Source organism: Glycine max, chromosome 5 (genome assembly GCF_000004515.6).
Source record: "Glycine max cultivar Williams 82 chromosome 5, Glycine_max_v4.0, whole genome shotgun sequence".
NCBI classification, from domain to species: Eukaryota; Viridiplantae; Streptophyta; class Magnoliopsida; order Fabales; family Fabaceae; genus Glycine; species Glycine max.
The window spans coordinates 31,707,379-31,721,986 of record NC_038241.2 but is presented as its reverse complement, the minus strand read 5'-3'; the positions used below and the strand labels follow the sequence as shown (position 1 = coordinate 31,721,986).

The 14,608-nt window shown below is 31.5% G+C and overlaps 1 protein-coding gene across 1 annotated transcript; it reads right to left on the bottom strand.

Annotated features, from left to right (window-relative positions):
* Positions 1-8,225: 8,225 nt before the first annotated feature.
* Positions 8,226-11,484, bottom strand: LOC100820209 (probable WRKY transcription factor 9). The gene is made up of 5 exons (XM_006579953.4): positions 11,097-11,484; positions 10,690-10,827; positions 10,231-10,602; positions 10,002-10,115; positions 8,226-9,368 (listed from the first exon to the last, which is right to left on the bottom strand). The coding sequence occupies exons 1-5, from the start codon at positions 11,331-11,333 to the stop codon at positions 8,742-8,744; spliced, it is 1,488 nt and encodes a 495-aa protein (XP_006580016.4). The 5' UTR covers positions 11,334-11,484; the 3' UTR covers positions 8,226-8,741.
* Between the last annotated feature and the right edge of the window lie 3,124 nt (positions 11,485-14,608).

Sequence of the window (14,608 nt, the reverse complement as noted above, 5' to 3'; positions counted from 1 at the left end):
CAATGATCGCAGATGGTTTTTGTAGCATTAATGGAAACGTCTTTAGGTTCAAAGTTGAGGTTAGGAGAGGAATTACCTAGCAGTTGTCGTTCTTGTTGCACCACATACGAGAAGATTTTCGATATAGCTGGTATAGGATCCATGAGCAGCACATGAGACCGAATGTTGATGTACTGTTCATTCAAGCCACGCAAGAATTGCATAGCTCGGTCTTCAAGCTTTCTCTGTGCAATAATGGCAAAGGCGGAGCAAGAACACCTGATGTTACAGGTACAGACTGGGTTGGGTCTGAAGTTTTCAATTTCATCCCAAATCACGCGCAGCCAAGTGAAGTATTTCGTCACCGAGAGAGCTCCTTGCCTTAACGTTGATGCTTCTTGCTGGAGATCAAAGATTCTCAAGAGGTCTCCTTGCGAATATCTCGACTTCAGATCCCTCCAAATGTCTTCAGATTTGTCCATCCAGAGTATGCTTTGCCTTATGGAAGTAGCAACGGAGTGAACTATCCAAGATACCACCATATTGTTGCACCGGCGCCAAGCTCCGTACGTCCTGTCTGTTTTCAGTGGTTCCGGCGCACTTCCGTCTACAAACTCTATCTTGTTTTTGGCGCTTAGTGCAGTAATCATGGAACGACTCCATGAATGGTAGTTGGTAGAATCCAGTACCGGGGAGATGAGTGCAGTGGATGGGTTTTCGCTTGGATGAAGGTACAAGTAACTCTCGATATTGTTGAATGTTGCTTCGTTCATGATGGAAGCGTTTGGAGGAAGAAAAGAGTTAGTGAGTGCGCAGCAGAGCTCCTCGTTAGAAGAGCTCTGATACCATGTTGAAGATAGTGTGAAACTGCATGAAAGAAGAAGATATCAAAAACATAATGCAGGTATTTTGTTTACGCAGAAATGGCACAAGGCTCAATATTGGAAGATCAAGAATGCATCCCAAAAGTGTGTTTATTTACGTAATAGTTGTAGTATAAATCTATACATGAAGAAAGCTTTAGTTAGTTACAACTAATCATCTTAACTAACCTAACAGAATTACCTAACTTTCACATGGTGCTGCTAAGAATAAGCAAAAATTTCAGAGATTAGTCATGTTCACTAGGGTTGGATGCATGTAAAAGGATATTTCCACTAGTGCATAATAGTGATTTTATGTGGGTTATGAACCACAAATGACGCGGGTTGTTAAATCGTTATTATAATGGATGTCGTAGAATGTTGATGCATCTACGATGATAATTCTCAACCTGTTTTAGAATGTGACACATTCTAAGACGAGTTTGTCTTACGTTTTAAAATAGTTTTCAACAAAACTATCATAGAAAGAATTTTTTTTTAAATAGGCGATTTGTTTTCAGAGTCACCTATATATATTACAAATTCATACCAATACACCACAACCTGGCAAAAATTAAATAAACACATTGCATACACCACAATCTGGCAATGGTGAATTTACCAATACAGCTAATGAAAAGAAAATCATGTTAGCTAGAGATGCAACTCAAAGAAAGTATTGTAGAAGAACAAAATATTATATTGTTGCTATTAGAAAAACACAATATATGTTGTAGTACCCATGGTCAAATTATGCTCCTTCAATGTAGTAAAGTTGGTTGTCTTCAAATTCTTATCTCCATGTGCGTGGCTTTTGGGTGTACACAAAGAGTGGAAAATCCTCATGCTTTTCTAGTATGTGTTTATCATCTAATTTTGAGATATCTTCAATTTTAGAATCTCTGCATTGGATAGAAATAAAAGTTGTTAATGTTACAGATTCATGGTTTGATAATACTATTATCCTCTATTTTATGAAAATTCATAATGATTAAGATAACATTATGCATATTTTGAGCAAGTCCAAAGTAATAATAATACTAACTTGTTTGAGGCACCGAATTCTAGACTCAGCCTCAAAAAATGCATTTGTTTGAGAAATAAGATCATTAATATTAGCCGAGACGTTCCCAAGATGATCAACAACAATGACCATGGCCCTGCATATGTATTCTTTTGTATTTTCCAACACACTGCAAGATATAGTACATATTCCAATCAGTCACAGGTCATAATGTCCATCTGACAAAACAACAATTTGTTTTTTAAATAAAAATTAGAAAGCTCAATGGGAAAAAAAGGAATAACAGAATAAATCTAAACTTTTAGTGCCATATTTCTTGGATTTTTAAGCAAATTGTTTGACCTTCTAAAAGCACTACAACAATCATATCTCCTCTTCATATTCATATCTTCCTAAATTAGCACACATAGATATGGTTATTGAAATTTAATTTTCATGCATGTAAGGATTCTTACACTGTCAATCAATCAAGTATAAGTTATACGTTTTTCTATTGGTTGAAATCGCCACCTCTATTGTGAAGGCCAGCAAACGAGTGAACCTTCAGTATTGGGAAAAAAAAGAATTCAATAAATAAATATAGGAGAAAGGGTCAACATTTGTTCTCTAGTGTTTGGTAACTTACATCGTCTGGGAATGCAACTTTTGATAATCTTGATTCAAACAAAAAATTTGTGACTACTCCAATTCAAATCACAAATTTTATTTAAAGTCACTGAATAAAATAATACTATTAAAAATTAAGGCTCAAACCCAAATTCATGAAGAGAAGGATAATGAAATTACCATAACAGGTATGGATTCGTCATCATGACTAGGCAAATAGGCCAACCCATCAGTAAGGTCTGGATTTAGGTTAGGTCCTAGCTAGGCTTCATCCATAACAAAACTCATATTATAGATGTACTACACATAAAATCATTTTTGTATTTTTACCAGAACGATTTAAGCTTTGGAAATAGTTGGCTCTTCACATGGCATCACTGTGTTTCTTTTTTATACATGACCACGAAGAGTTTCAAAATTTCACCAATTATCTAAATAGAAGTTAAAATATGTTACATATTAAACCACTCAGACATTTTTATTTATCAATTAACCCAATAGCCACATCGATCCTTGGATATGGTACAGGATATGAAAAGGTGGCACATGTACCCTGACCATGCAGTTGATCTAAAGGCTTTTGATACTTGTCCAAACACCCACACTGTCAACATGAATGCTATTTTTGAGTCAAATTCAATTTTTCATTTTCCAAACTTATTTCTTAAGATTTCTGGATCTCATATTAAAGATGCTTTTAATGAATCTGGTTAAGTTTGAGCCTTCACTATAATATTTAATTTTCATTGGACGCCTTTTTACTGTGTTCCTTTGCTCGTGGCTACCTAATATTAGAAACAATTTTTTTGGTTGTGAATCATTTATATGATAATTTATTTCTTAGGCTATTAAATGTGTTAATTTAATTAACAAGCTGAAAACTCAATTGTAAGCCTAGATTTGTAGATGATTGTTAATTAGAACAAAATTAATTGTATTGAGTTAGAGTTGTACTCTAATTATACGATAATGATAACTAACTTAGATAATTAGTAACTACATAATATTGTTGATATCTTAAATGAATTTGGTGTTAGTGTGTCAACCTTTTCTTAATAGTCATGAACTTGTATAAATATTGTTCAAATAAAATTTTGTTTATTACAACTGACAGACTAAGATCTTAGGGAAGTAAAGCTTAAAATCAAGAGGGATATAAACTTCCATTTATAATCCAAATTTTCTACCTCACTGCTATGTCAAAATGAGACACTCTATTTGCTCACTCAGACCCATAAGATTATAAGATTGAAGTTTTCTCATTTTTCTCATAGCTCCATGATCACTAGCTACTTTAAGAAATTCTAGAGCAACATTCCATGTTTGAACACGTTATAGTAAAAGCCTACACTAATGAGTGTACTCTCAATATCATTTTGAATATATAATGAAAGGAGATAACTAGAAAGAGTAGCCTATAATGAAAATACCAAAACCTTAAGTTGGCAGAAGTAAAAAAAGAAGCAAAGCTACATTGGGAACGAACAACAGACTTCAACAAAAAAAGTAGAGCAAAAAGTGATTTTGGTTATTATGTGTTAGGGGAAACAAGGGCTTTTGTGAGACATGCCATGTAAGGTAATGTTAATTGAACAAAATGAACAGGGAAACAATGTGGTAAAACTTCCTTCCCTACCTCTTTTTCTTGTCCTATGAAAATTGTTCTTTTAAAGTCTTTATCCTAGTGCTTCAAGTAGTTCAAAGTTGTAGTGGTTTATTGTTTTTAATTTTTTAATTTTGTTGTTGCTAACTTTTCTCTCTGTGGTTTTCTCTTGGTGTACATTTTAGAATATTTAAGCATTCCCAGGCTTGCATATTAACATGAGCAGACAACTGAATCTGTTGGTGAGAACATAGTAATCAATAGTGTGCAATAATGGCGCCATAGCAATGTCATGGACCAGCCCTCAACTACAACAACTTTCAAATAGTGGAGGGGATTTTAGTAAAGGCTGTTGTGGCGGCAATAGTGGCAAAATTTTACCATTTCTTGTGTTATATTGACACAAACATGACGTGTTTTAGACACTAGTTTAAAGCTTTTAGTGATTGTTTGTATTTGGTTTTTAATACTGTTTCAGTAACAAGACTATTTTTAGCTTTGGGAATAATTGCTTCATAAACCATGTTTTATTAGTCAATTGCTAACTAGTGAGGTCCGCATTCACGCAACATGCAATTCTCTCTCAACTGTTTCAACTCAAACCTACTAATACCCAATGCTCCCTGGCTTTGTTTCCAGCCAAGCCCTGCATTTTTTGTCAAAGCCTGGGCATACGCACTGCCCGAACTTCTACAAATTACCACAAGCTATGGACCCACCATTGTAACATAGATAGCAAAATAGAGATATACTTAATTATTCAAGTCTAGCAAAAATCAATTGTCCAACAAAACAGAGGAACGATTTGAAGCATGGTTGCTTACCTGGCTGACGATGGCCGCACACCACGCCGGCATGACATACATGAGACAGGTATCACGGCCAGTGAGTGGATGAACAGACCGAGGACACAAACTCAGTAAGAAAGGCAAAATCAACGGCCACTCTGGGTGAGGATATATTTAAGTAAGGTGTGCGCCAGATAGTTAGGGATACAATATATTTAGAAATTTTTGGGGGTACAAAATCAACGACAGTCCTTTAGATAAAACAGTGTCGTTTACATTTCACTTAATTACAAAAATATCACCATCTTATATTCTAAGACGGTTTAACAAAATCGTCTTAAAATATAAGTCATGAAAAGAAAAATAATTCTTCCTAATTACAAAAATATCACTTCGTCACATTTTAAAATAATTTCACATAACCGTTTTAAAATGTGCGTAGTAAAAATACATATTTTTAGTAGTGTTCCACGATGCTGGAACCAACCAGTGGCAGCAAGCTAAAATGAAAAGAAAACAGTGATACAGAGTTTCTTTGCCTCTTTGGCACGATGTCCTTGGGTGCATACCAAAGTCAAGGAAAAAAAGGATTAGACTCATGTTTTATTTTGATTAATATAATTTCGTGGAACTTCTACATTTTGAATCCTTTTTACACATGAAGAATCGAGCTACGAATTCTGTATTATACACAGAATCTTAAATCTAGACAAAATAGGACATATCTAACAAAAAATTTTATTTTTATTTTAAGAATGTGCGAGTTATAAATTAAGATCATAAACATAATGAATAATCAAAATAAAAAATTAGTCAATAATCAGTGATCATATGATTATTTAAAAAATTTGTGTGCATTTATCTTTTAATTTCTATCATTTGAATATAATTTAATAATTTATATTTAGTGTTCTTATTTTTCCCAATAATAAAAGTTTACACCTAATATGCTTCAAGAATGTAAAAAAATATGTAAATGTATTATTGAATATTATTATTTTATAGATATAAACTGTATGTTAGAATTGAGAATTTGTTATAAGAACATGAATTTTAGAGAATATTATAATAATTGTAAGAACTTTTTTTTTCAAGAATTTTTCACCTTCTTGTATAAATATTCGTTATGTGAATAAAATAAAACATTTTTCTAGCTTTTACCTTTTTTCTTATTCATTCTTGATCCATTTGTAAAATAATACTAGGAGAAAGCAAGGCATGGTTATCTTTCTATTTTTTTAAAAAATAAAAATAACATAAAAGAAGAGCGAGGGTGAAGGTTAAATGGAAGTAACTCTTGTCACAGGTTGAAACTAAATACACTGAGGTAATTTGACATGAATCTATTAAGGTTCAATAATTTTAAAGAATTATTAAGTTAATCTGGTGGTTGAAAAGAAAAGTTTAAGGTTGAAGGAAGAATGACGGAAAGATTCTGAATTCGAATTCTCCAACTAATAGTATAATAAAAACTAACAACTGATTAGATCCTAGAGCCTAAAATTTATTAATTTATAAGTTAAAAAATAATTGATTAGGTGATTAAGTTTTTGGTAACTTAAGGAAAATGATTCGGTCATTAAGTTAGTTTGACTTGTAAATTCAAAAACCAAATCAATTATAATTCATCTAGTTCAAATTTTAAGCGGAAAGAACTAATTAACTGAATCAGTTCAAACAAACTTAATTAGTTTGATTTGAATTCTTGAGTTCATCGGATCAACTGAATCGGATGAAGAAAAGACTCGAGCCTTTCATTTTTCCTTTTCTATATATTTCCACATTTTCCAATTAATTATTAGAATTTATGTTTGTAATAACTTTTTTCCCCTTAAAACCTTGGTTGATTTGACTTGACTAAACTAAATTCCTTTTAGAAACTTTTGACAGAAAAAAAATCATTTTAAAACATTTAGCAGTGTGACTCTTTTGACCGCATCACTAAAAATAATTTTATTAATTTTTGTGTCATGTGAACTTTTATTATAGCATTACTTATGAGTACATGACATGCTACACACTAATATAGTTAGTAACACTTGAAGTTGTTAGTTGGTAGCACGCTCCATGTGGCATGCCATGTGGACTTTTGAGTCCTATTTTTTTTAAAAATAGTTTAATTGACACATAAATTTTGAGACCTTTTTTTAGAATTTAAAAAAAAAATTAAAAAAAGGAAAAAATTTGCTTATACTTGGCATTGGACAAACAGAGTTGAATGAAAATATGATAAAATGAAGTGGATCAGTTAGAGCAAATTTTTAGGAATTCCAATTAATGAGCTGATATATATATATATATATATATAATTGAACTCGTTTTTTTTTTTAAAAAAGATAAGCGCTCAAATTTAGTCAATCAGCCTAAAATCAGTTTCCCGTTATATAGGCCATCTTCTTTCTCTTTCTTTTGTGTGCTGCTCGCTATCACTTTAATTGATTTCTTAGCATTATTCTTCAATTCTTATTTTCTTAAAATTTATTTTTTAACTTTTAGTTTTTAACTCATCAACTCCAAGGGTATACTTTTAGTTACAAACAATTATTTTTAGTTGTGGAAAGTGTTAAATAATCATCTTTTTGAAAGATTTTTTTTTTATATTATTTGAGTGTTATATATATATTAACATAATATTTTATAGTGTTATTATATAAAATTTTTAAGTTGTGTTTAATTTAAAATTGATAAAATTTTAATAAATTTTTATTATAAAAGGTTTAATATATTAATAAATTTTATAGATTATTATTAGCAAAAATTTTATGTAATTTACTTTAAAAGTTAAAAAAATATATAAATTTTAATGAAATAATATTTTAATAAAAATGTAAAAATTTAAATCAAACAAAATTACAAAATATTATTTTGGTTTGATTTGAATTTTATTTGAAATGAAAATTAAACAAAATCCAACCACATATTTAATTTTAAAGTTTGATTCGAATAATGTTTTAATAACAAACCATACCAATCCACAAACACCCTATCTGTATGTGTGGTGAGGCATAAGCTTATAGTATATATCAGTATCTATTTTCTTTAGCTAAAATCATTCTTGAAAATAAAAATCATACACACCCTTGTCTTCCCGCCAATTCCTCCTTCTCAAAGTAACCCCCAACTCCTCCTCATATACTCTCAACTCAAAGTAAGGTACCCCAATTCCTCCTTCTCGTATTCTAAATATATAGAACTAGTTAGTGACAGATATTGTTATACATGTATGAACATGTACACATGCACATTAATTGACACATGCGTACTTGACCTCGACGGAGCAATTATGCTCAATTAATTAAATCAAGCACATAACCAATTTCATTTTCTACGAAGATATAGCCAGCTAGTAGTCCCCGGATCCATAAAATAAAAAAGGAAAACAAAAATAATTTACTAGAACCAAATATTTCTTTAACTATGGAACTTGATTCCACATGAGTAGTACAATAAATTAAAAGACTTAAAACACAGTTAAGAAAGGCTTTGCAATACTTTAATAATTGAGCCTTGGCTAACTGCATTAGTTAAAAGTCCTTCACGTGTATGCTATCCAACTAATTAATCACACAAACCTTAATTACTCCACAGCAATCAACAACAGTAACAAGAAAATAAAATCAGATTACAAGGAAAACAGAAGAAACCATCCCCCTGTAAGATTATTTATATTAATATGAAGATACATATAAAATGTAATTAATATACCTGATAATAAGTCTATTGAATAGTACTGTGGTAAACATTGTCGTATAACATTCACTTCTTTTTTTCTCTTCATACTTATTTCTTGTATCATCAAGGTGAAAAATCAAACGGGGCTTACCATTTATCGAGATAGATTTCTACGACCCAGTTGCTGTTACTAGCTAGAGCTATAGCTAGCTACCATTTTGGCCACTCCTAGGGCCAAAGGAAGTTCCTATAGGGTGAGTAGCGTGGCTCTCTTTATTCATGAGAGATGTTATGGCCGCAGCAACAGCAACCCTAAACTTAGGATCTGAGGCAATTGAGGACACATTGTCATGATCTAGTGGCTTATTATTATTGCTTTCTTCTCCTTTCCAAATTCTATCATGAATATCCAATGCCCTAGGCTTGTGAAAAGTGTTGTTCATTGCAATTGCACCACCACCTTGGTATTTGTTTTGCATCCAAGAAAAACGAGGATCAGTTGTAGTATTGGAGGAGCTACCACTGGAAAAACGTAGTGGTGGTTCATTGAGGTTGCTAGTGAGATCAAGAACAATCCCTTTGGATGGATCACCGGGGCTTATGCTCCTAAAATTTGAAGCTGGGTTTAGAGAGTGGAAGGTGTTGTAAGGAAACGGTGCTTGAGTGAAAGTGGAGGTGCCATCTGAAATGGGGTTGCTTGAGTCTAGCAACATGAATGAAGCTGCTGCAGAAGCTGTGGAAGCCATAGCAGTTGCACCCACAGGGAGTGGATGGTTATGTGTCCCTTCATAGGTTGTAATTAGTATGGACATGTCATCTATACATCTTTGCACCTATACATGTAAATTTAATAAACATAAGAATTGAACCCCATAAAATTAAAATAGGAAAATTGTCAACATATACGTTTCATTTTTGGAATGTATTGGTGGAAAGAAGAGAAAGATAGAAAAAATAAAATTAAATAAAAGAAGAGAAAGAAACTAATAGAGGTGATATACAATGTGATCAGAAATAAAGATAGATAAAAAGCAAAATAGGGTGAAAATGAAATAGAAGACAAATGTGGTATACGTTAATAATAATCCTAAAAAATAAGCAAATACTACTATATATTAGATAGTAAAAAGAACATGACTTGATTAGTGGCTAATTCCTTATTTTTCTTTCAATCTTTGGATTGCAATTTAACCAATGAATTTCATGCATGATCATTTAAGCTATATATTTGTTTTAAAGTTGGGTAAAAATTTATACCAAAAAAAAAAGTTGGATATAATTGATTTTGGTAAAATTAATTTGAATTATTAACAAAAAATTTACATTATATTAGAATGTATTTTTTTAAGGAAAAGCGTGGAATAATTTTCAGTAGAAAAACTAACCGGGGATAAGTAGTGTAAATTTTTTTCAATCTATTTAAACTAGAGAAGCCGAAAAAGGAGTGTAAATATAGTGAGAATTACCTGTTTCCTAACAGGGCAGCCTGGGGCTACAGTGCAACGATAATAGGCTCGTGGACATGGATTTCCTTTTGCAATTTTCTGCCCATATTTTCTCCATTGGCACCCATCATTCATCTATCACAATTAAGTTGATTAGCTCTTAATTAATGTTTATCTAATTAATCATATGATAATGCTAACTTAAAGGATATATTAATATTAATTATAAATATATAGATTTTGAACTCACTGTGGCAGCTTCACATCTTGCTCTAACAGAAACCCTAGCCTTTCTATTAGGAGGGGAAGCAGCATGGGTAGTAATACCGGGCAAGCAATTTGTCCGCTGTAATTTGTTCTGCACTGATGCATAACTTGCCAACTGTTGATCATTTTTGTCTTCCTTATTATTTCCCACATCACTTTCTTTATGATGGCTTGTGCTTGGTTGCAACCTTAGTGATAAACCCAATTCACTCTCGCTTAAACTATCATCATCATGATCAGGGTGTGGAGGAGATGGAGCACTTTGCATTTGTTTGTTAAAGATCTCAAGAATTCTCGATGGCCCTTCACCGCTGGTGGTCGCAATGTCTTGAAGTGAGAGAGAAATTTCATGATCCTATAAAAATGGGATCTGTGTTTTATTATATATAAAATATAGATGAAAGTCAATGGAGATCAATATTAAACTAACAATTGGATTTACCTTTCTTTTATTGTTTTCCTGGATGGCTGAGAATTTCATTTGCAGATCATAATAGTCTTTCATTGTTTGTTCTACAACTTTCCTCAGAACTTTGTTTTCCTCTTTCATGCTCTCCATCTCCATTTGTAAGACACTTAACTGTAGGAAATTAAACCATACCCCTTTAAGGACTTCTAAACATATATATATCATAGACAAACAATTAAACGTTACCAAAAGAATTAATAGTGTTTCAAGAGTTAATACTTGCATATACATAAACATCGATATATAGAAAACATGAGAATATATGAAGAGAAAAGAGTTGGTCAAATAATACAACTTTAGCTGTTAATTTACTTAAATTAAGGAGGTAGAAGGGTCACGCTTTTGGATCTGCTCATATTGATAATGAAAAATATAATTACCTCTTTTGTTTTTGTGTTATCTTGCAAAGATGTTTCTATGACTGATGCATCATCTTCTATTTCACCAGCTGTGGCTTCAGGGATTTCTTCCTTATTATTATCCTGAATCTGTGCCATTTCTTGCTCCTCATCCTCTTTCACTCGCTCATCTTCTTCTTCTTTATGCTCATCATCAGTATCTATCTTCAAAGAGAGATCAATTTCCATCTTTGTGGGTTTTTCTCGGCTTCTACCCATGATCAATATTTGAGGCCAAGGTTGAGCTTTTGGAGAATCTCTTCCTTTGTCCTATCGTGATTATATATAAAAGTATATACGCTACTTTTAAGGCACCAAAGTCAATTCCCTCGTCCCGAAGACGTTTCTTATCTTGCACACACAAAGACGCATCTATGATTTGACTTTAGTTGGCTTCTTAATTAACCTCTCCAATTATATTAATCAGTCTATAAGCTTCCATTTTAAAATTTAATAAAATAGGCAAGTGGGCACCCTACTATAATTTGATAAATGAGCCCTCCCATTACCAAAATGACAAAATTAACCATTGATACTAAGTGAAGTTGAAGGTGGGTCATTGACCTTTTTTTAATTGCTCTTTTGTGTGATTAAGAATCAAATCAAGGTCTTATATAAAATCTCCACCCAGTGCACTGAAAAAAAAGTGAGCCAAAAGCATCACACCACTTCAAATGTTTGACATTATTATTTACATAAAACAACATAGGCTTTTTTTATCCTTTTAGACCACGTAATTAAGCCGCCTAAGATCATGTTTAATTGGTGCCATCGAGCTGATTCGCCCCTATTCACTCGTGGTAATAATACAAAACTTTTTTTCATTTCTTACACTAGGGCATACGCTAGGGCATGCACATCGTGTCCCTCCTAGCATGAATTCCATGCTTCTCATTTTATCTCTAGTTCTGGATATTATGGCATGTCTCGCATGAACAATAATGTCTTTTTACCATGGAAAGAGAAGCCATTTGTTGAAGATTCAAGGGGGAACTCGTGCTACATGTGCCTGCCTGCAAATGGAGAACAATTTGACGAGATTCATTTGAGCTTTTTTATAAAGAGGAAATACAGGAAAAATATTCCAAGGCTTAACATGCATCTGATTATAATATATGAGTTAATATGACATCATCTATTACCATGGAATATGAGCCCCGTACGAAATCCCATATGAAGAAAAAAACCTTGGGATCAGATCTTGATTTTGTCAACTGTAAGACCATATTTAAAAGCACATTCATCTCAACTCCTACTTTATAGTTTAGTTGTTTACTCCCTCCCACGTTATAGTTTAATAATGAACAAAAAACCTAAAGAAAAAGAACCCATTACATCGAACCTTAACTGGAAAGAGAACTTTCTCCCCTTCTTCTTGGCAAATTATCTACCATTAGAGTTTTAAGTAGGGATTAGTTTAATTTCTGCTTTAATTTTAAATGCGGTAGACCCACAACACCCGAAGGATTATTATATTATAGGCTGCAGAAGTTACAAACAATTATTATTAATGATTTCAATATATAAAAAAATAAATATTTTTCCTATACGTGGATGTATTTATTTATAAATAAAACTTTGTTAAGAAAAGAGTATCAGGAGTATTCTAACTAGAATACATTAGTCTAGCAATGCTAGATGAAATAGATAAGAAGAATATTAGTAACACGTTTTTTTACATATTCTTTTTAACACACATTTTTATTTCATTATTGGTTAAAATTTAATTAAAACAACAAAATTAAGAAAAAAAAACACTTTAAATAAGAAGTGAGACTAACTAAAATTTATAAATATATCAATAAATATCATTCAAAAAAATATTAGAGTATGCTGCTAGCATTTTTAAGAAGATAAATAAAGGAAAGTTATAAGATTAATAAATCAGTTAGAAAGAGAACATGGAGAACTATCTATCTTGGCCATAAACCATATCCAAGATCTAAGTTTTATCAAGTCCAAAACACTAAAAGTAAGTAGAATACTTTGAAACACAACATTGTTATGCATAATCTAGATAGAATATACCACAACATACCAAAAAATATGTCGAACATGACATGACTTTTTCCTTCTTAAAAGAGAGCCAAACTAAATATAATGATAAAATATATCATTAGGCAAAGCCGCAAGACACCTAGCTAAGCTAGCCATGAAAAAATTGCTTACCATAACTGAACGGCCACTGAAAAAGCTAAAAATAAGTGATTATGATCTTTCTTAATTAGAGGAGAAACACAGCATGTAAGGTATGTCTTGTAATTTTACTCCTCTTTTGCATAAGTTAACTCATGTTGATAACCTTATCTTTGGCTTGGCATTCTTCTTGTGCAGTGAGGTATTGGTTTGTTTGTATGCTAGACTCGTGTTTAGGTGTTTCTTGAGATTTTTTTGATGGAAGGCTCTTGGCTTTCTAATAAAAAGATGTCAAATGGTTATATGTCATTATGTGTTGGAGTCTTGAATTCGACATATCTTATGCTTAATTTAAGAATATTTTTAGTAGTGGAATTTGGCTTAAATATATTTTTTTTCTTATAAATAAATACTTTTTTTACTTTTCTTGATGCCGTTTGAGATATATTTAAATGAAACCAAAATTTCATTTGAAATAACTTGATGCCGTTTGACTTGAAAATAAATGGGAAAATTAAACAATCGCAGACGACCAAAGCGATATACAAATTAAACCACACATAACGCATGTGGGTCATTGATATGTTTTAAAAAAAAATGATGGTTCTGTAATATGACAAAAATATCTTTAGACCCAAAATGGAAACACACGACGATAAAGAACGAATATTCTGTCACCATTGGAGCACTGCAAACACACATGATTCATTCCCAGTCCCCAGAGTCTTAAAAGAAGCAAATGTTCTAAATATTTTTTTTTATTTGATTCCACCTCTGAATGATTTTTTGGCTTAGTTTCCTACTCATTCAAAACTCGAGGTCATTTCAATCCTTGATTACTTACTTTTTAAGGGCGTGTTTTTGTGGGGATAGGCACTGGCTAACGTAAACATTATTGTCAAAATTTGTCCATCATAGTCTAGTAGAGATTAACAACAATATAGGATATATGAGTAGTTAGGTACTTGAAATATTGCATAATGCAAACAAGCTTCTTTATATATAAACTAGTTTTTTTATTTTATTTTTAGGCTTAAATATATTTTTGTCTAGTTAGAATTTTTTTTTTTTATTTTTATAAATTTATTTTTTTAATTTTAATCCTTATAAATTGATATTTTTTTAATTTTGATTCCTGTAAGTTTTTTTTATTCATTCTTTAATTCTTATAAATTTTATTTTTTAATTTTAGTTCCTATAAAATTTTAATTTTTTGTTTATAATTTTTTAAATTCGCACAGAACTAAAATTGAAAAAACATAAATTTATCAACACTAAAAATAAACACAAAATCTTACGGGGACTTACAAGAAAAAAAACAAAATTATAAGTACTATAAATAAACAAATTTTTTTATG